We start from the raw sequence: 22,914 nt of genomic DNA, 5'->3' as shown, positions 1-22,914 counted from the left end.
TTTTTCGCCTGTACAGCACTTGCGCTATGCTTGTGAAATCTCTTGCATTTAATATATATTTAAAGGGGGGCGCTTATCAGTTCTTGTAACCGAATTACAGTGTCCATCTGCTGTTGTGTGGAAGTTTGTTTTTTTACTTTCAGTGGCTGCATGCATTGAAATAGCAGTGTTACATTCCTGATCTTTTAATCGTGATGCCACTGAAGAGTATTAATTTGATTTCACTCGACATTTTATGAGGGCTTAAGGTCTTGAACTCGATTTTATTAATTTGTTTCAGTTTTATTCGAAGGCCTGCACGAGCTTTATGAAGATCTCACGTCACTGTCTCCTCATATTCGAAAAACAAGACAGCACTGCCATCTACTGGTTATTTTTTTAATTGAATATAAACATTACTCTTGTTTACATTTTATCTACCATGTACTGAACCAAACACGATAGTCAACTCGGATACCTTTGTTTTTAGGTTTCGCCTGCACAAACAGCTTATTATTAATTCCATGGGCGAAACCTAATGCATTTCTCAATGCTTCTTTTATGTGTTGAAGGCTTTGTCAACCACGCAGTAGGACTGTGTTTGATACGTGGATGTGATTTAATTCCTTCTGTTTGGTGATGAGGCCAGCAGCTCTAAACAAATTCAGTGCAGTGTCTGCTTGGCTGGTGAATAGGATGTGGCCGTCGCCTTGGGTGTAGGAACAAAGGTTTAGATTTCAAAAGGAGGCGCAGTTGGTGTCTGGAATTGTTTGTCCCATGGCCTTTGAGCGAGAGAACGAGATTTGTGTGGAAACCCTGTGACGTGGCGCAGTGAAATAAATCATTTAAGTTCCTAGACTGCCTTCGCCTTGTCTGCGTCTCAGGCGAGGAGGTCATTATGAGTACAACTCTGGTTTGACCATATTAAGCGTAGAGTTAGACATTTAGGTTTGGGAGGTGTAAAAGTAAAGTCTGAGGTTGCAGCAGGCCGCACCCTCGCTCTGCCTCACCAGACAGGAGCACGGGGCATTGGTGGAGACATCAAACACCGCAGGGTACAGCCCACCCCTCACCCGCAAGGGAACAACATACGGCTTGCTGCGGGGAAGCAGAGACGGGGAGGAGGCCGCAGCGCTCCCTTAGCTGCAGTGAGATGAGGAGGGAGGCCACGCTTGCACTGCTCTGGGAGAGGCGGAGGGTGAGCCTGCCCCTCCTGCGTCAGGACTGCGAGCGCGCGATCTGACGTCTCCATCACGGTTCGTGCCGCGCAGGCATGACGTCGGGTCTTTGTGAAGTCACGACGTCGTGTCTTTGTGAAGTCACTCGCGCTACGTTCTATAGCCTGCCCTGGTCACCTTGGCATCCCTGCTTCATGTGCTGCTGGTGAGAGCGGCGTGTCCCCTCCTCGGTGCCCCCACCTGCCCAACACTCACTGGCTCAGGCGAAGCCAGGGGGTATATGCCGCCCTTGAAGCATACATACCTTGAAGTATACATACTGCGTGAAAGCTGTCTCAGGACAGCAACGCTCCTCGCGGCCACTGGAGGACGTTCACGTTTCATCATGCAAGTACCAAAGCCCTGTTTCTTGTTTACTACCGGGGTTATGATTTAAGGACACAGTTGCGAGTTCAGGACATATTTAGGGAGTTTTGTTTAGTATGCAGGATCTAAGGGATTCATCTATACCTATTGCTTTCAAGTTAGGCGAGCTGAACTGCCAGTCTTCTCCGTTGAGGATTGGTATTGTCATTGTCTGGCATGGCGCGATTATACTTCATTGTAGAATTTATTTAGTAGTGTTCCATATAATTGTGGGCGGCGAACAGGTACCAAGCAACATTATTTTTTTTAGGGGAGTGGGCAGGTGTCACACTGTAGTGAATGAGCAAGAAAGTGCTCTTGGCTTAGAGCGCAGAGCCTAGACCTGAGATGGAGGGAATGTGTCAGAATTAGTGCCCCAAATATAACGAAAATTAAGACGTTTACGTAGAGAGTCCCACCCCGCGACGGTGATCAGACCAGGCTCCAGAGTGGAGGCTGTGATCTCTTTTCACTTCTAGATAATGGGCGAAGTCTCCAAGGCAGCTCTGGTGCGTAAGGCTCCCATGTCACCACGGATTTAGGTCTGGCCTTTCCAAAACAACCTAATGTGTTCCTGGAGTTGGTGCAGTTAACCTAACACACATGAAACAGACGGTGGGTAAAAAGAAATCCCAGGCATGGAGCACTGGGTGTCTTTGGTGACATGGAGTCCTCTGATTCCCCTATTGCTGGAGGACAAAAGGCAGGGTGAGCAGACAAAGTGAGTCAAGAGCTCTCCAAACAGCATTTTATATTCGCCAAGTGGTGCTCACGTTAAGAGTGTGGTATGATGCATTTGTTGTAAGTTCCTTTTTCATTTAGATATGAGGTGAGAGTTCAAGGTGAGATAGAAGCAATGCACAGCTCTTTTCATTGTCCTTCTTACATCTAATCATGGAGTTCAGCCTCTTGTCCCTTTTCTAGCTTTACTAGCCCAGGCAGTACCCGGACTGTCTGACTTGCGCAGTAACGAGTGCACATTAGGGAATTTGTTCAACTAACAATGTAACGTGCCCCGCTTGTTCTTGTTGGGGCAATGGAAGCAGCAAAGCTGTTGTTGGTCCCTAATTTATAAGAAGGAAAACCTGCAAAGAACTAAGCAAAATAATAATTTTTATATTTCTTGTTTTTCAGATACGGTTAAAAAACTGCAAGATCAAAAGCATGACATGGAACGGGATATCAAAACGCTGAACAGGAAGCTGCGGGTAGGTCTGACATTTAGGGTCACAAAACCCTAAGCCCTCTGGGCCAGGAAACACCAAGCTACTGTCAACCATCCCAAGACATGAGAGGGAAATACCTGCACCGCTCCACAGCCAATTCCACCCTTCACTTTAGAGGCGATCATAGTCCTGCATGTCCCGTTATGAATGCTACCCTAGCCAGAGAGTGACAAAAACAGAATGGAGCCCCTATTCCCCACAGGCCATGGCAGTGTTCATACTGTCCTTCCACAGAGAGCACTGTGTATTCGCATGTTTGTTGTGTGGCAAAGACAAACCTTTAAACTGTGCCACAAAATACACCTACAGAGCATTTAACAACACCCACACCTGCACGAACTCCCATTCGTACGGTACTCTCCCCTCTCCCACTTGGGTATAACCAAAGGGCAAGACACTGCGCCCCATTGAGGTTCATTCTGATGGTTGCACGTCTCTGCGCCATAAATAGTTGTGGGTTGGAGCTTTGAGAGAGCATGAAATTCAGCACTTATCCCAGGCCCACTATGTACAGTTTCACTTTAGAACACAGGGATACGAAAGACTAACCTGGTTTTTAGGTAATTTTCTGTTGCCATCGCACATAGCTGCCAAGGTTTCAGATTCCTGTGAGTGACATTTTCATAATTTCAGTGTAATTATGAGTGACATTTCAATAACTATAAGTGACACTTTCTGGCGAGCAAAATCAAGCAATGAAGACCAGGGAAGCATACATTTCAGACATTACTCCTATTTGCGCATTAAGATTGTCCGAATCATGTGTTCAAACACACATTCTTAAGCTAAATGGGTGCGGTGCAGCAGGTTTCCGGCCTGGCTGGGGAGATAGCTGCCCACGACTCTATAAGGCGACTCGCACCGTTGCCTTAACTAGCAAACAAACCCCAAACTAAAACGAGTTGTGCTTACGTAGTAGCTGAAAAAGCTGAGTAAACAGTGACTGCAGTGCATTGTTCTAGTCAGTACAGGGGCAGGCAGCTCGATTAGATTACGCACGCTGAAAATGTTATTATAAAGGCAGCTTTTAGCAACTACTATTATACTGGACTTGTGCACACTTACTTCTTTCAAGGCCGGTGAGCTGGCACCACAGCAACTCGTCTGACATGCATTTTAAGTGCGCACAACCGGCTATGTCCCCGGGGAGCCGGGCACTTGCCTAATTCCATCTGTATCACCTGCCCCTTTCTTCGTTCCTGCCTGACACACACTTACTTCCAACTCACAGGACCAACGGGCGCAGGTGCAAGGAATTGTGGTTTACTCAGGGAACAGTTTCAGCCATAGTGCACAAAAGTACCTGCATTCCTTGTGGGAAAAGAGGCGCAATGGGCAGTTGAATTGGCGAGCCAGCCCCATGGCAGCAATGACTCCTCACACCTTGCCTTGCTGATCGTGCTTCACCAGTTTGGGATTGCCCTGCTATTTGACTGACTTCTTGCGGAACCCGCTCCGCGGGTCCCGCTGCGTGTGGAGTCCTTGCCTGCAGCAGTTTGAAGGGAAAGGTGAGGGAGTGTTTTCACGGGGCTGCGAGCGAGTGCGTGTGCTCACCAGGGACTGCATTTCCCAGGAGCACCCGCCAGCCCTGAGCAGCAACACCTGGGCCGCTCTCCCCGACCCCTCCTACCCTTCCACCGAGCCTTCATCACCAGTACTCCCTGAGGCAGCGAGTGGGACACCTTGCCTTGCTGATCGTGCTTCACCAGTTCGGGATTGCCCTGCTATTTGACTGACTTCTTGCGGAACCCGCTCCGCGGGTCCCGCTGCGTGTGGAGTCCTTGCCTGCAGCAGTTTGAAGGGAAAGGTGAGGGAGTGTTTTCACGGGGCTGCGAGCGAGTGCGTGTGCTCACCAGGGACTGCATTTCCCAGGAGCACCCGCCAGCCCTGAGCAGCAACACCTGGGCCGCTCTCCCCGACCCCTCCTACCTTTCCACCTATTGGGTGCTTATTCTCTATATTAAGCCATTAGTACTCCCGCAGCGCGGGAGAGCGCGCGGGAGAAGCCCGGGACAAGGGCGGGACCGTTTGAGGCCGTTCGAGGCCTGAGTGGACTGGGCTGGGCCAGCCCTCTAAGCCGCTATATACGGGCCCGTCCTGTAATCACAAGGTAATATGTCATCCCGGGAGTATAAGGAGAGGGCTGCCAAAACTAAATTAAAAAACGGAACCTTAGATGATTTTATCACTAAAACCCATTCCGCTATAGACAATGAGATTGCCAAAATGCAGCGTCGAGTGTCATCTGAACTGGACGCTGCAAGGAGGCTGTCACATGAGATAGCTGCGGCTAAAAAGTCCTCTTTAGGTGCCTTTGCTTTTGCCAAAACTCCCGACCGTTCTATTGCCCAGCCACTAAAATTGCTTGAAACGACTGCAGATATTCATCAGCCAACTGTTCCTACTATACCGACTCTAGGTGAGACCCCACCATCAACTTCATTGGCCTCTAATCCTTCAATGACACCTATGTCTGGAGTAATAGAGGAATTGAATGATTCTAAAAAAGATGTGCCGGTATCGGTGTTAACAAAGCAGGCTGGGGGAACGCCAGAAAAGAGACAGTTAGTGCCATACACCAAAAGGAAGCGTGGAAATCAAACATCTTACGCTAGGAAAAAAGTAAAGGTTGCAAAATCCCAATTGTCCACCAAATTGCCATCCCCATCTCCAGCAACCATCACACTACCTCTTGACTCTATATCAGAGGTTGTGGTGGATTCGCTGGAGATAATCCAAGACAAGGATAAACTAACAATAGTAAAGGAGAATAATGAAACACCATTTTGTGTCATAAACGGGGAAGACGTTGAATTTTTGACCGTAGTGTGGGAAACGCTAAAAAAGCTTTTAAACCCATTTGAGGACAGATTATCTCAGATAGGATCCCAACTTTCCAACATTGATAAGAGCATCTCGCAATCAGGGAAAAAGCACCCCGGTAAGGAAGATAAAGACCTAATGGTCGGCATCGAGAAACTTATAAAAAGTTTATGGAACCCCCTAATGGAGAAAACTCAAATAATAAATTCAAAATTAGACCAATTGGAGTTCCTAACATCTAAGAACACCGCTCTATTGGAAAACCTGGTAGGAAGTAAAAAAACACCAGCTACCACTGTTGGCAAAACTAATAGTGATAACACCAGTTTAGGGAAAAAGGGCCCTAAGCCCAACCTGATATCCCAACCCCTATCTAGCGGCACCCTCTCTCTAGCACCGACTCCTACAATAAAAACCAAGCAGGGGAACGCGTTGGGCACTAAGCCAAGTAACACGCCGGTGGTAACCACACCGGTTGCTACATCTGCACCGGCCCAGATTAATAAGGAAGTAAAGGAAACTCCGAAGAGTAAACCTCAGGCTCCCAGCAAAACCCCATTGCAAGGTAGAGAGATCTATGTAAATATACCCCCGGAGTCTGCCCCTTATATGGCAATTCTGACAGGTGTACCATTAATCCCAGAGAACAAATATGAGAAAAACGAGGACCTCCTAAATAAAACAAAATTTTGGTTAAATACAAATAGGCCACTGACTGAGGATACAGTCACAAAAATCTTAAGTGTTCGGAGGGTCCCCTGGGTTGGTCCAAGCAAAAAAGACCTGGAGGGTGATTGTATTTTGATAAATTTTAGAGATAACTGGGTTAAGGATATTATTTGTAGCAAGGCCAGGTTTGGGCGGATGGGGGACATTCAGTGCATAGGTCTTGAATATTTTTATCCCAATCTCTATCAGTCCTTCCCTGATCACAATTCCTCCCGCCAAGGACATGGCATAAATGGTAGACACCAAACGGGTTGGGCACATAATCCAAATACGAATTATGGCCCGCATCACCTTTATACTCCTTGGCACGAGACAGTCAATTTCATGGGGCCACCAAGTATGGGAAATTTTATACAAGTCCCTTATAACCCGCGAAAACCAAGGTTCCGGGGTTCAGAATACCCTGGCTGGTTCCCAAATAATAACTATAATAACAACATCTCACTGAGGAATCGCTTTGACCCTTTAATGAACCTAGATGAGGTAGATTGACTGCCATCCAGGACTAAGGCCATAGAAACATCAGTAAAAACTGGGGGAATAAAAGAAGACCAAGGGATATGCATTAACGATGGTAACTTAGTGCGGAAAATTCCGGAAGGTGAAAATGCGACTGTTGGACATTCACGGATAGGGTCTGTTGCTGTGCCAATGGTCAACACAGACAAGGGCCATGAACAGAATAGGCTATCATTGCTTAACCCAAATACCACTGTCGTAGGAGATGATTTGGGAAATAGTCACGAAACACAAGGGTCTTCATCTTCTTCATCTTCATTAATATCCCTATTGTCCTGGAACATCTTCGGAATAACAAATAAGCTAGAGGATGAGATTTGGTTAGATTTTGTGAAATCTCATGAAATCCTGTGTTTACAAGAGACATGGTCTAGGACCACCTGTGACATCGAGGGCTTTCAATCACTTGCTGTCCCATCTACATCAGGAAGGGCCAAAGGTGGAATATTGACTGCGTTGTCTACAAACTTACAGGATCTCAAAATCTCGACACTGGTAGAAACAAACTGGTATCAAGTGTTGCTATTGGAACACCTTTTTCCTGAAGCAGTGTTATTAATTAACTGGTACTATAACATCTTTAATGGACATGATACCTCAATAATCCAAGATTTGGAGTATGCTTTGGGTAAAGTCCGTTGTAGGCACCCTTCTTCTCCGCTCATTTGGGTTGGTGATTTTAATTGTACACTTTGCATCCATGCAGGATCGAATGTATGTGGTTTAGAGGATTTGAATGCCCAGCCTCTAAACCATTTTAGGCACACACCGCAGGGGGACGCCCTGAATAATATCATCATAACTAATGATTTGTTTGTAGTAGACCCCTGGTCTTCCCCAGACACCCCGCATCTACCGACTTTTCAGGGCTTGAGGGGTGAAATGAGTACAATTGATTTTGTTTTGGTATCAAGTACCTTTCTTAAACACGTGGATAAGTTGGAGGTGGTAGCAAATCCCGCTAGTGATCATAATCCTTTAATTCTATCGCTTTGGGTTCCGACACATGAATCACCAAGGTCCTGTGAACAATCTCTTCAATATAACAAAAATCAGGGTGTTACTCTGAAATGGGGGAAGATAAATGTGTCCCAGTTGCAAGATGATATTACTGCTAACTGTAAAGCTGAAATAGATACATGTCTAGCAGGATCTGATTCACATAAGGTCATAGGAAGTTTTGAGAAGTTGTGTTGCCATATAGGACAGTGCCTAAAAAAGCCTAAAGGGAAAGGTGGCCAAAGGGCCTTTAGATGGTTTGATTCTGTGTGCTCTGCCACACACAAATCACAAAAATTAGCTTTGTCTCAAAAGCCAAGAAATAGAGAGCTTGTAAAGATTAGTAGGAAAGCTTATAGAGACGCTATTATAAAAAGAAAGCAAGACCTGAAAGATATGGCCTGGGATGATCTTGAAAAGGCAGCAGAACTGAAAGATAGCAGGCTTTTTTGGGAGGTCATAAACCGCCCACTTTTTAAGAGTAATAACAGTGAAGCCATAGCTATGCAGGTTACTGCCGAACAATGGGTTCAACACTATAGTAAGATTTTTAATCCTAAATCCTGTTTAATAATTCCAAGCGTTGAGGAGACAGGGGGCGTGATGCTACCATCTCCCTCGGCTTTGACCCTCAGCTCTTCAATTACATTGACTGAGATTGAGGAAGCCCTAGGGAAAGGAGCATCATTAAAAGCGCCAGGCCCTGATGCTGTCCCCCTGGATCTTTTTAAATCTAATACCAGTCTGTGGGCACCCATTCTATTAAATGTTTTTAAAGCTGTAGTGGTTGGCCGCATCCCTGGCACATGGAAAGAGGCAACTGTAGTGCCAATCTTTAAGAAGGGTAATAGATCAGACCCTCGTTGTTACCGTCCGATTTCTTTAATAGACGCTGCCTGTAAAATCCTCGGCAGAGTAATCCTGGTGAGATTGGAAAGTTGGGCAGATTCTGTAGGATTGATAGTTGATTCCCAATATGGTTTCAGGCATGGAAAGGGGACAAATGAGCAGTGCCTCAATTTGGCACTGATCATGGGCAAGTATATGAAGGCCAAAAAATCTGTTATTCACCTGGCCTTCATGGACTTGACAAGCGCTTTCGATACTGTCTGCAGGAGCAAGTTGTGGAAGATGATGAGTGATATGGGCTTTGAGGAACCTCTGGTGACCTTGCTCCGTAGGTTACATGAAGCTACAAATGTGTCCATCAGATTTGGCTCTGGAGGGGAACTGACGAAACCAATACCTTCTACGGAAGGAGTGCGTCAAGGATGCATCTTGGCGCCTTTCCTCTTCTTGGTTTACACAAATGGATTAGAACAGTACCTACTAAACCAGGGCTGTGATTTCCCAAAAATTAATGGTAAAAGCATCCCTATGCTTTCATATGCGGACGATACTGTCCTAATGACACTAACAGGCAACAGCATGCAAATGTGTTTAAATGCATTTGACAAATTTATGCTTGACTTAGACCTAAAGGTAAATTTTGAAAAATCTTTTGTAATGTCCTGTGGCCCAAAGGGGTCGTCTATTAGGAAGTTCGAGGTAAACAACCGCATAATTGGGAAAGTGGATAATTTTAATTATCTTGGTAATCTGTTTGACAGTAAACTAAGCTGGACACCGGTAATGAAGGTCCGAGCCCAGAACATGACAAGGGCGATAGAGGGTATCTTCCGCTTCTGTAGTAAATTGGGGCAAAAGCATATCATGCATCTCAGAACCCTTTACACCTCAAAGTGCCTATCTGTTGCCACCTATGGGGCAGGGGTGTGGGGGACTGAAATGCCTGCCGCAATACAGGTGGTGGAAAATAACTTCATAAAAAGGGTCTTGTCAGTTCCTAAAAGCACCTCAAACACCTTCTGTCATGACGAAATTGGTATGGTCAGCGTATCCGATATAATCCGTATGTCCCCTTTATTGTTATGGGGTAAAATCTGGCAATCTGAAGACCTGCAATTAACAAAAGAAATCATTACTGATTGCATGGCTTTAGAAAATTCTAAACAGATCCCCTGGTTATCTTATGTCTGCAATATGTTGAACAAAATCGAACTTGGTTTTTATTTCCAAAGCCCCGAGAAAATCAAGGGGAACTATAAGATAGAGATAAAGACAAAGTATTTGAAGTCAGCGAATCAGCCTCCTATGGATATAATTGATACTGGAACTACTTATGCTTGTAAACCACAGCCGCAGTTTTATTTAACATTCACCCTTAATGTGCAATGGCGATTTCTTTTAACACGGTTCAGGCTGGAGACCCTTCACTTTTTACTTGCTTTCCCTAAACAAGGGGGCTGGGGTGAGAAACTGTCCCCTTGTCCCTGTAATAACAAGGACAGGCAGAGTACCTTGCATTTGGTTCTCTTTTGCTCCCTGTACAAAGAGCCAAGACTCCGGTTTATTAAAACTATTTTGAAGGGTAGGCAACCTTGCACTTACAAGGAAGGTTATGAATATTTGCTATCCTTATCTTCTGTGGAAATCTGTTGTGCAATGTTAAATTTTATCAGAATCTCCCTAAAGATTAGAAAGAATTATGGGTAGCACTACAGGTATAGAATTTTTGTAAAAATCTTATACTGTAAATCTTTTTTGAATCTCTGTCATTGTTATTATTATGTCTCTTTTAAAATTTTTCTGTTTAAATGTGTCCTCAAATTAGTTTTTAATACTATTAGTATAAATGTGTTCCTATTTGAAATGCGATATGATTGTATGTTCAATACTTTTATGATTCATTTTATGTATCGAATAAAGTTTTTGAATACGAATACGACTCCTCACACCGTATGATTCTCACTCAATTCTGATCTTACACACATTCTCAGTCACGGAAGGTTGGGTCTAGTCCAGTCCCGGGATACTGTGTGTGAACACTGTAGCGGCAAGGTCTGTGCCACCATGCCAGTGCAGCAGTGTGTGCCAGCAGGTACACAAAGGGCCTCGGCGGACTTGGGTCGTTGCAGGATACCGCTGCGGATGTGAGTTGCGCTGCCATTCCCGTGGCATCACTTAGACTGGTGCAGCCAATCAAACATTATGAAAATTGCCCTCGCCCCCAACCCCCGCTCGTGCCACAGGAGCGGAACTGCCTGTAAATTTAAGTGCTTTGCTTGGATCACATTTTCTTAGTAGCCATCATAACGTTAGTGAATTTTAACGCCTAGCGGTGTCCGGTGCATTGTAGCACTGAGCAGCTCTAGTAGCTTAAACAGAGCCCTCAAGTCTGCCAGAAGCCGCGCCCTCCTTGTGCAGCCACTTGTACATTGCAATATTATATAGTAGCACTCCGGCATCACAGCTGACGAGGTGCTATAATGCGTGACTTTGCATTTCAGTACGATGTTGCATACCACCCCACTGAAATGCATTAGTCTAACGCCTGATGCGTGGTACTTGGAAGGGCTGATCAGTCAGTCAGTGTCCCTGTCAGCGCTCTTACCTGTAACTGAAAAAAGTTCCTTGGGTTGACTGACTAGACGTCTTTACTTTTTTAAGGTCAAACAGGAAGCTCTTGAGGACCACATAGTAGCAGTTTATGGTTTTTGGCAGCGAGGTTATTAAAGAGACTATCTTCAATTAGATTACCTTATTTCTTTCAGGAGTTTTGTGTATCTCCAAACATGTTGCCTTGCAACCGCTTCTGAACACTCAATTATACACTGTATGATTATTATTTCTAAAACTTGTATCTTCTTATGAGTGCGGAGTCTCAGAGCTCTTTTTTATGAGAGCTCCTTTTTCCCTAAACTATTTTATGCCCACCTACTTAAAACAGCAAAGGCGCATTCTTTAATACTTATCTAAAAAACGAAAAAAAAAGATAATTAAAACAGACTTAAGGTACAAGTAGTGGGCTAGAACACGTTGACCACTAAGGCTGCTCCAGATCCGATAAACAGTGCAGTAACAGTTAGCCACAAGTTCATTTTTCTTTTCTTTTGAGCACAAATTGCATAACACTGAATCTTTGGCCTTTCATTGTTTCTACTTCGGAAACATTTTATGAGAAGCAATTTTGCCCTTACTCCGCACTCTTTGTTTTCCTTTTAAGTTTGAAGATATTTTTTGTAGATGTGTCGTTTACTTTTCTTTACCTTCCACATTTTAGGCAAGTCGCATTTTAAACACACCGTGCCTGAAGGCCTTTATGGTGTTTTCATCTAGGGTTGTATAGGGAGAGATGAGATAGTCACCTTACACACCGCTTTATTGATACCGACCCATTTTTATTAATTGTATGTTGTCTATGGCACTGGCCTCAAAAACCAACTAATGCCACCAACCAGTTGTTGAAGGAGAAGAGGAGCCTTTCGTAAAATAAATATGTGACGTACCGGCTGCCTAACCCCAATTCCTCCACCCCAAACCCCTCACTCTTCTGCCTTCCACCTTTCCTTCAGGGCTTCCCTCCTTCATTCCAGTCAGACATGTCCAATAAACCCTGTCATCCTGTCACCTTTTCACACTTCCTCCTGGCTTTCCTCACCTTCCTCTCTTTCTGCCCGGAGCACCACACTTTGTCTATTACAGAGAAAGTGAATAGCAGCTGATGTGCTTTTCTGTATAGAGTCCAGGGAGCACAGTCTTATTCTCAATTACAAGGGTCCCAATGCGTCCAGATTCACAGTTCCTGCCCTTTACCCACACTGTTTTAGCACACAGCCTTTACAGTGTCAGCCCAGACCTCCTAACCATCAGGGCCTTTCCCTTTAACTCTTTAGCACTGCCACTTCTCGTCACTGAAATACTTGATCGTTTGTAGACCGATTATTTGTTTGATTTTATGTGAGGGGGGGGGGGTCGCTCCTTTTCACATCTAGCAGGGACTCACTGGAATGAATTACCACTAGAACTTCGGCTTACTGATGACTACCTGGTATTTAGGAAGAAATTGAAAACCCACCTGTTTCCTAGGATCTGATCAGTAACTTAGAGACCTTCTCTCAGTACTCCACTCCCACTTAGGTTGCGCTTTCCTTAGCGCTGTGATATCCATGGATGAATGTTGTGCTGTATAAATAAATAAATATATTGAGAGTGTCAATGAAGTGTGTTATTCATAGCAGTTTGCAAGTGTTAGCTGAACTGCTCATAGGTTGCATGCCTTCTTGTATTAGTTCAGTACACCTAGAGGCAGTTCACTGAGCCCACGGACTTCTTCAGACTAGTGGGTCTTGTCGGTTTTTAGGTTTTGCCTCGCGAAAAAGATGCGCTCTGCGCATCTTTTTTGCGCAGGCAAAAACCTAATGAGTACTGTGTGTGGGTTTGGGCCGGCCCTCGTCATTCATTGGCTGGCTCCATAAATGGAGCCTAGCCATTGGACGAGGGGCCTGTCCGTCAATGCCGGACCAGACACGGGGGCGTTCCCGAGATTCTTTGGCTTTTGCCGACGTCACGCGACGCCGGGAACGCCCCCGAATCTGTTCCGGCATTGCCGGCACCCGCCTTCCTGCTCCGGCCGTCTTCTGCGTCTCTCCTCCCCCTTTCCCGCCCCCTCCCGCCCTCCCGCTCATTAATACCTGCTGCAGTTCAAGAATGCTTCCGAACCTGGAGGCCAAATTAATGACAGGCCATTCTACCAGAATCCTATCAATGGAGTGCTTAACTTTCTGTAGATTTAACATCTGAAAGCATTTGATCATATCACTGGGCAGTGGAGACAACGGGGTCCGGTTTGCAGAATACACCATTTAAATCAGAATTTCGCCTTTGACAATAAATTATGACGTAATGCAGCTAACACAAATGTAACGTGTGAAACTGCAGACTGTTATGTTCAGCCAGGATTTTAGGACTGTTACTCTGCACTGTGAAATACTTTTTTTCGCATCAGAGTGGAGCTTCAGAGTGCAGAGTGGAGCTTCAGAGTGCAGAGTGGAGCTTCAGAGTGGAGCTTCAGAGTGCAGAGTGGAGCTTCAGAGTGGAGCTTCAGAGTGGAGCTTCAGAGTGGAGCTTCAGAGTGGAGCTTCAGAGTGGAGCTTCAGAGTGGAGCTTCAGAGTGGAGCTTCAGAGTGGAGCTTCAGAGTGCAGATTCAGAGTGCAGAGTGGAGCTTCAGAGTGCAGAGTGGAGCTTCAGAGTGGAGCTTCAGAGTGGAGCTTCAGAGTGGAGCTTCAGAGTGGAGCTTCATAGTGCAGAGTGGAGCTTCAGAGTGGAGCTTCATAGTGCAGAGTGGAGCTTCAGAGTGGAGCTTCATAGTGCAGAGTGGAGCTTCAGAGTGGAGCTTCAGAGTGGAGCTTCAGAGTGGAGCTTCAGAGTGGAGCTTCAGAGTGGAGCTTCAGAGTGGAGCTTCAGAGTGGAGCTTCAGAGTGGAGCTTCAGAGTGGAGCTTCAGAGTGCAGAGTGGAGCTTCAGAGTGGAGCTTCAGAGTGCAGAGTGGAGCTTCAGAGTGGAGCTTCAGAGTGCAGAGTGGAGCTTCAGAGTGGAGCTTCATAGTGCAGAGTGGAGCTTCAGAGTGGAGCTTCAGAGTGGAGCTTCATAGTGCAGAGTGGAGCTTCAGAGTGGAGCTTCATAGTGCAGAGTGGAGCTTCAGAGTGGAGCTTCAGAGTGGAGCTTCAGAGTGGAGCTTCAGAGTGCAGAGTGGAGCTTCAGAGTGGAGCTTCATAGTGCAGAGTGGAGCTTCAGAGTGGAGCTTCAGAGTGCAGAGTGGAGCTTCAGAGTGGAGCTTCAGAGTGCCGAGTGGAGCTTCAGAGTGGAGCTTCAGAGTGGAGCTTCAGAGTGGAGCTTCAGAGTGGAGCTTCAGAGTGGAGCTTCAGAGTGGAGCTTCAGAGTGGAGCTTCAGAGTGCAGAGTGGAGCTTCAGAGTGGAGCTTCAGAGTGGAGCTTCATAGTGCAGAGTGGAGCTTCAGAGTGGAGCTTCATAGTGCAGAGTGGAGCTTCAGAGTGCAGATTCAGAGTGGAGCTTCAGAGTGCAGAGTGCAGAGTGGAGCTTCAGAGTGCAGAGTGCAGAGTGGAGCTTCAGAGTGCAGAGTGCAGAGTGGAGCTTCAGAGTGCAGAGTGCAGAGTGGAGCTTCAGAGTGCAGAGTGGAGCTTCAGAGTGCAGCTTCAGAGTGGAGCTTCAGAGTGGAGCTTCAGAGTGGAGCTTCAGAGTGGAGCTTCAGAGTGGAGCTTCAGAGTGGAGCTTCAGAGTGGAGCTTCAGAGTGGAGCTTCAGAGTGCAGAGTGGAGCTTCAGAGCGGAGCTTCAGAGCGGAGCTTCAGAGCGGAGCTTCAGAGTGGAGCTTCAGAGTGGAGCTTCAGAGTGGAGCTTCAGAGTGGAGCTTCAGAGTGGAGCTTCAGAGTGCAGAGTGGAGCTTCAGAGTGGAGCTTCAGAGTGCAGAGTGGAGCTTCAGAGTGGAGCTTCAGAGTGCAGAGTGGAGCTTCAGAGTGGAGCTTCAGAGTGCAGAGTGGAGCTTCAGAGTGGAGCTTCAGAGTGGAGCTTCAGAGTGGAGCTTCAGAGTGGAGCTTCAGAGTGGAGCTTCAGAGTGGAGCTTCAGAGTGGAGCTTCAGAGTGGAGCTTCAGAGTGCAGAGTGGAGCTTCAGAGTGGAGCTTCAGAGTGCAGAGTGGAGCTTCAGAGTGGAGCTTCAGAGTGCAGAGTGGAGCTTCAGAGTGGAGCTTCAGAGTGCAGAGTGGAGCTTCAGAGTGGAGCTTCAGAGTGGAGCTTCAGAGTGGAGCTTCAGAGTGGAGCTTCAGAGTGCAGAGTGGAGCTTCAGAGTGGAGCTTCAGAGTGCAGAGTGGAGCTTCAGAGTGGAGCTTCAGAGTGCAAAGTGGAGCTTCAGAGTGGAGCTTCAGAGTGCAGAGTGGAGATTCAGAGTGGAGCTTCAGAGTGCAGAGTGGAGATTCAGAGTGGAGCTTCAGAGTGCAGAGTGGAGCTTCAGAGTGCAGAGTGGAGATTCAGAGTGCAGATTCAGAGTGCAGAGTGGAGCTTCAGAGTGGAGCTTCAGAGTGCAGAGTGGAGCTTCAGGGTGCAGAGTGGAGCTTCAGAGTGGAGCTTCAGAGTGCAGAGTGGAGCTTCAGAGTGCAGAGTGGAGATTCAGAGTGGAGCTTCAGAGTGCAGAGTGGAGCTTCAGAGTGCAGAGTGGAGCTTCAGAGTGCAGAGTGGAGCTTCAGATTGGAGCTTCAGAGTGGAGCTTCAGAGTGGAGCTTCAGAGTGCAGAGTGGAGCTTCAGAGTGCAGAGTGGAGCTTCAGAGTGCAGAGTGGAGCTTCAGAGTGCAGAGTGGAGCTTCAGAGTGCAGAGTGGAGCTTCAGAGTGGAGCTTCAGAGTGGAGCTTCAGAGTGGAGCTTCAGAGTGGAGCTTCAGAGTGCAGATTCAGAGTGGAGATTCAGAGTGGAGATTCAGAGTGGAGATTCAGAGTGCAGAGCTTCAGAGTGCAGAGTGGAGCTTCAGAGTGCAGAGTGGAGCTTCAGAGTGCAGAGTGGAGCTTCAGAGTGGAGCTTCAGAGTGCAAAGTGGAGCTTCAAAGTGGAGCTTCAGAGTGCAGAGTGGAGATTCAGAGTGGAGCTTCAGAGTGCAGAGTGGAGATTCAGAGTGGAGCTTCAGAGTGCAGAGTGGAGATTCAGAGTGCAGATTCAGAGTGCAGAGTGGAGCTTCAGAGTGGAGCTTCAGAGTGCAGAGTGGAGCTTCAGAGTGGAGCTTCAGAGTGCAGAGTGGAGCTTCAGAGTGCAGAGTGGAGATTCAGAGTGGAGCTTCAGAGTGCAGAGTGGAGCTTCAGAGTGCAGAGTGGAGCTTCAGAGTGCAGAGTGGAGCTTCAGAGTAGAGCTTCAGAGTGCAGATTCAGAGTGCAGATTCAGAGTGGAGATTCAGAGTGCAGAGCTTCAGAGTGCAGAGTGGAGCTTCAGAGTGCAGAGTGGAGCTTCAGAGTGCAGAGTGGAGCTTCAGAGTGCAGAGTGGAGCTTCAGAGTGCAGAGTGGAGCTTCAGAGTGCAGAGTGGAAATTCAGAGTGGAGCTTCAGAGTGCAGAGTGGAGCTTCAGAGTGCAGAGTGGAGCTTCAGAGTGCAGAGTGCAGCTTCAGAGTGCAGCTTCAGAGTGCAGCTTCAGAGTGGAGCTTCAGATTGGAGCTTCAGATTGGAGCTTCAGAGTGGAGCTTCAGAGTGCAGCTTCAGAGTGCAGAGTGGAGCTTCAGAGTGTCAAGAGCAATGCCAATAGCTCTAACTTTAACAAAGGCAAAACCATTGCATTGTAAATGCTTGTTCAGACATGCTGTTCCCACTTCCGCAGCTGGGCTGGTGTCACTTCAGCTCCCCATGCACAATAATTGTCCATAATGATCCCTTTAAAGCATCTCACCTGGAAGTGGTCTTTTTAAGAGAGTGATTCCTATCAGCGCTTGATTCTTCTGTTATTATTCTGTAGGGTTGTGCTGGGTTGGAGACTGTGCTGTTGAGTGGTCTTTTTCTTCTAATTTCCTAACTTGTTTGTCTCTGATGCTGCAGGAGGAGTCTGCTGAGTGGCGACAGTTCCAGCAAGACCTACAGACTGCTGTGGTGATTGCAAATGACATCAAATCTGAAGCCCAGGAGGAGATTGGTGACCTAAAGCGCAGGTTGCATGAAGCCATCGAAAAGAATGAGAGGCTTACCAAGGAACTGGACGAAACCAAATCACGCAAGTAAGAGCCCGTCTGAATGCAGACGATCATGAATTTATCATTAAGGTTTTCTCCTTTGCCAACACAGTGCACACATTTGTTTGCTCCAGCTGCTGAGATTACGTTGCAGATGTACTCTGCTAATGGCTCTGCATGTATGTAGATATGCATCTATATGGTATATATATATATATATAGCACAAACCTAGCTGGAGGCAATGGAGAGCTGTACAGGATCCAAGGCACATAGCATTCAATCAGAGCATTTGCTAGGCAGACCGGAGAGAAGGTGCTGAGTTCTAAGCGAGGATAGGGACTTTCTACGGCATGGAGATGTTATTTCAATCCATTTGTCTTCCCCTCTTTCCTTAATTTGAGGAGGCTTTGGGTGGCCTTAATGGATATCTGGTTACTGTTCCAGACCCTGGGTACGTAGACTGGGAAGGCCTGATTCCTGGCTTTCCAGATCGACCCTGTCTGCATCTTGCATACAAGTTTGATCTGCTTTACACATTGCTGGCAGCTAATCATAACCTCCTACTTAAAAAAAAATCATTGCAGCGTGTGAGGGTCTCTAAATAAGAAAGCTATATGCAGGGGCACCAGATCTTGGTTATGTTTAAGGGTTGTCTGCTGAGGTATTAACGTTTGGCAGCATGAAATCGACTCAAGTCAGCATGCAAGGTTAGTTTCATAGACACCCAAGTGTCTTAGTATGGCTGTTCACAAAGACGCCAAGGCAACTTTTCTCTGTAGTTTTCTCAAGGTAGTATGTGTTTGAGGCATATGGGCTGCAGATGGTACATTTATGAATAGATCACCATCTGGTTTTGGGCTCGGATGATTGCACTTGTTTTTCTCTTGGAGAAGTCTTTTGTCGTCACAAGACCGATGACTCCTCCCTTGGGTGCTAGTGCGCATGGGCATCTGCTCCATCCTTAGATTGTTTTTTTCCGCCATCGGGTTCGGATGAGGATCGAAGCGCTCCGGATCGACTTCGAGAAAAAAGTTATATTTTGGCGCGTATTCCCTTTCCAATTCGACTGTATTGTTATCGAGCGCGAATTCATTTCCATTTTGACGCGCTTCGACGTCAACAACAACATTTCCAACTTCTACGTCGACGAGACCGGGAGGCCTATCTCGACGTAGCCCAGCCCGGAGTCCATGGAAAGGACTCCATTCAAAAGATGTCCAATGTGTGGTGCTAGGTTCCCACACAAGGACCTACACGAGGTGTGCAACCTCTGTTTATCACCTGAACACGAATCCAGGGACTGTGAAACCTGCGCAGCATTCTCCTCCAAGTCGACGATTAGAAACCGTCGAGCCCAAAGACACGAGATGTCGAGAATGCTGTCAGAGGCAATCCCGGAGCTGTTCGAGGCCCAGCACCCCGAAGAGGAAGAAGAAGAAGAAGAAGATGAGGACGAGTTGGGGTCGGGAGTGGACGAGTCTGACGTTGAAGAAATCGACGATCATCAAACCGTGAGTGACGACGTCCCCTTACCAAAAAACCGACCCCGCTTGGTGTCGACCCCGCCTTCGAGCCTGGTCAGACTACCGAAAAAAATTTCAGATGCCCCGCCCTCGGGCTCAGCAACGAAACCGAAACACTCGGCCTCTCCCACCATGTCGGATCCGAGAAGCGGTCGACATCGACACCGAAGCTCCATACCAAGGAAAGCTTGCAGTCGAAACATTCCATGTCGAAACCGAAACATGCTTCGACGTCTAAGACTTCCTCGACACCGAAAAGATCAGATTCGAGCAAACTCTCTGTGCCGAAGACGCAAAACACTGACAGTCAGAAGCAAAAGCACCTTTCGGAACCAAAAACTTCGGTACCGACACAGGAGCATCAGACAGATCCAAAACAAAAGACTTTGTTTATCGATCCACAAACTGGCATGGTGGTGACAAAACTACCTAAAAAGAGGAAGAATGAATAGTTGGACGACAAAGCTCCTCCTCCTAAAAAGAGGAAAATGGGGACAAATGCAACTCCCCCCTGTCTCCACAACCTAAATACACACCCTCTTCTCCTCTTCCTCACACTCTGCCAGCTATTCCTCCACCTTCTACACCACAACCATCTACACCTCAAACAGATGTAGAAAGTGACACAGGGGAGGGAGAACTTCCTAGGGATGACAACACTGTCCCAGAAGACACAGACCCATGGGAAGATTATAACGCAGGGTCAGATAATGATAATGACCCTGAACTATATCCCTCAAAACCTTCACCACCTGATGATAATACAGGTTTTGCACAGTTAATTAATAGGGCAGCAAAATACCACAAGGTAGACTTACATACGGAACCTCAAATAGAGGATTTCCTTTTAGAAACACTACCTGCTGCACAAAGATCATCAGGAACACTACCAATCTCCTCAATCACACATCAGACATATTCAAAGACCCTGTGAGGGCTAGGGTATTAAACCCAAGAATTGATAAAAAATATAAGGCAGCACCAAAGGACCCAATATTTATCAAAGGACAAATACCTCTGGACTCGCTAGTAGTCACAAACGCTCGCAAGAGAGCAAACTCATTAACTACAGGAGAAGCTCCTCCTCTTGACAAGGAGTCCAAGTTAATAGATGCCTCTGGCAAAAGAGTAGCATCCCAAGTGGCAAACAGCTGGCGCATAGCTAATACGCAAGCGCTACTTGCACGTTATGATGGGGCTCATTATGATGAGTTAGAAAAACTCATTACACATCTCCCTAAGGAACATCAAAAAAGGGCAGATCAGCTCATACAAGAAGGGAAGATAATAACTAACACTTCCATTAAGTGCGCCATAGACGCAGCAGACACTGCAGCAAGATCCATAAACACCAGTATCATGTTAAGAAGACATGCATGGCTCAGAGTCTCAGGGTTCAAACAAGAGGTACAAACATCCTTATTGAACCAACCTTTTGATGAGAAAACACTTTTCGGCTCAGGTACAGATTAGACGTTAGAAAAGATGAAAAAGGACACAGAAACGGCTAAATCAATAGGAGCATTGCAACAGCCAACTCAAAGGGGTTCCTTTTGTAGGTCCACCTATAGAGGCGGATCAAAATATACAGGCACAAGCCAGCAATCCACCTCTTTTACACCAACATCACCCAGAAGTAATTCTAGAGGCAGTTACAGAGGTAACAACAATAAGGGTAGAGGTCGCGGAAATAACAACAACCGCAACTCTCCTACCCCAAAACAGTGACTTCATACAGCTCCCCCCAGACCATATAACACCGGTCGGGGGACGTCTATCACAGTTCCTACCTGTCTGGGAAAACATCACATCAGACAGGTGGGTGAGACAAATTATCCAACATGGTTATTGCCTAGAGCTCACTGCTACCCCACCAAACATGCCCCCCAGACAGTTTCCAATGAGTCCAGATCTGACATTATTAAAACAGGAAGTACTATCACTGCTATAAAAGCATGCGATAGAGGAGGTTCCACAACATCAACAAGGAACAGGAGTATACTCTCTATACTTTCTAATTCCCAAAAAAGACTGGTCTCTAAGGCCAATACTTGACCTCAGACCTCTCAATGCATACATAAATTCGGAACATTTCCACATGGTCACGCTCCAATAAGTACTTCCTTTACTGAAGAAAGGGGACTTTCTTTCTACACTGGATCTAAAAGATGCTTACTTTCATATCCCAATTCACAAAGCCCACAGGAAATACCTCAGGTTTGTTGTAGAAGGACAACATTATCAGTTCAAAGTCCTTCCGTTTGAGGTCACAACAGCACCAAGGGTGTTCACAAAATGCCTAGCGGTGGTTGCAGCTCACCTAAGAAGACAACAAATACATGTCTTCCCTTACTTGGACGACTGGCTAATAAAGGCCAAGTCACAAAAAGAATGTCTTCAAAACACACAAAAGACAATTCAGTTGCTGCACCAGCTAGGGTTTACGGTGAACTACACAAAATCCCACCTGCAACCAAACAAAGTTCAACAATATCTAGGGGCTACTATAGACACATAAAAAGCCAGAGTATATCCCAATCCAGTCAGAATTCAAACAATGCTCACATTGATTCAAAGATTTCAACCACAAAACTCACTAACAGCTCGAGTGTTCATGCAACTATTAGGGATGATGTCCTCTTACATACTGCTAATAGCATATACCAGACTACAAATGCGTCCCCTGCAAGAATGTCTAGCAACACAGTGGAATCAGGCTCAAGGTCAGATTACAGGTCTGGTGTTGGTAGACGACCGCACACATCGCTCTCTGAAGTGGTGGAACACAACAAACATTTCCAAGGGGCGGTCGTTCCTAGAACCAATTCCACAAGTGATACTAACAGCGGATGCATCACTCACCGGATGGGGAGCGCATATGGAGAAATATACAGTACAGGGAAGATGGACTGTACAGCAAAAAACACTGCACATCAATCATCTAGAACTACTAGCAGTGCTTCTAGAATTGAAAGCTTTTCAAATGCAGATTCTCAACAAAGCAGTCCTGATCAGAACAGACAACATGACAGCAATGTGTTATATTCAAAAACAGGGGGGGACACACTCTCTCCAACTATCCAGACTAGCGCAGGAGATTTGGAGATGGGACATTCCTCAAAACATCTATCTGTTAGCCGAACACCTACCAGGAGTTCTAAATCAGATAGCAGACATCTTAAGCAGAGAGTCAGAACAAATACACGAATGGGAACTGCACGACCAAATACTGCAGCCATTCTTCCAAAGATGGGGACAACCAGAGATAGATCTCTTTGCCACTCATCAGAACGCAAAATGCCAAAGCTTCGCATCCAGGTACCCACACCACCTGTTGCAGGGAAATGCAATGGATGAATTGGTCTAACAAATTTGCATACGCTTTTCCCCCTCTCCCACTAATTCCATTAGTGGTTCGAAAACTACAACAACATTCAATGACCATGATACTAGTGGCACCACGTGGGCACAACAACCGTGGTTCACCACGCTCCGGTAACTCTCACAGGTGCCACATCAAAAGTTAAGAATAGTACCCATGCACCTTACACAGAATCATGGAGAAATAATGCACCCAGATCCCAAACAATTGAACCTAGCGATCTGGCTCCTGAGGTCATAGAATTTGGATACTTAAATTTACCTCCAAACTGTATGGAAATCATTAAGCAAGCAAGACGTCCTACCACCAAAGCATGCTATGCAGCAAAGTGGAAAAGGTTTGCTGTATACTGTAACAGTAACAACATCAACCCTCTGGACGCATCCACAAAAAATATTATTTGCTACTTACTACACTGACAGCAAGGTAACCCTGCTTACACCTCCATTAGAGTACATCTTGCAGCTATAGCAGCGTACCTGTAAAACAGGCAACATCTAGCCCTGTTTAGAGTGCCAGCAATAAAAGCCTTCATGGAAGGCCTCAAAAGAGTCATTCCACCAAGACTACCGCCTTCCCCGGTCTGGAACCTCAACAT

At 46.3% G+C, this 22,914-nt stretch overlaps 1 protein-coding gene across 2 annotated transcripts in view; it reads left to right on the top strand.

Moving 5' to 3' along the window:
- Positions 1–22,914, top strand: part of SPECC1L (sperm antigen with calponin homology and coiled-coil domains 1 like) — a 480,979-nt gene that overhangs the window by 215,922 nt on the left and 242,143 nt on the right. For both annotated transcript variants that reach the window (XM_086942800.1, XM_086942799.1), the window contains 2 exons: positions 2,697–2,770; positions 17,280–17,455. In XM_086942800.1, the coding sequence (XP_086798926.1) occupies positions 2,697–2,770; positions 17,280–17,455 (250 nt within the window). The remainder of the gene's footprint in view (positions 1–2,696; positions 2,771–17,279; positions 17,456–22,914) is intronic.

Source organism: Lissotriton vulgaris, chromosome 11, assembly GCF_964263255.1.
Source record: "Lissotriton vulgaris chromosome 11, aLisVul1.2, whole genome shotgun sequence".
Lineage (NCBI taxonomy): Eukaryota > Metazoa > Chordata > Amphibia > Caudata > Salamandridae > Lissotriton > Lissotriton vulgaris.
This window is presented reverse-complemented; position numbering and strand designations above follow the sequence as displayed.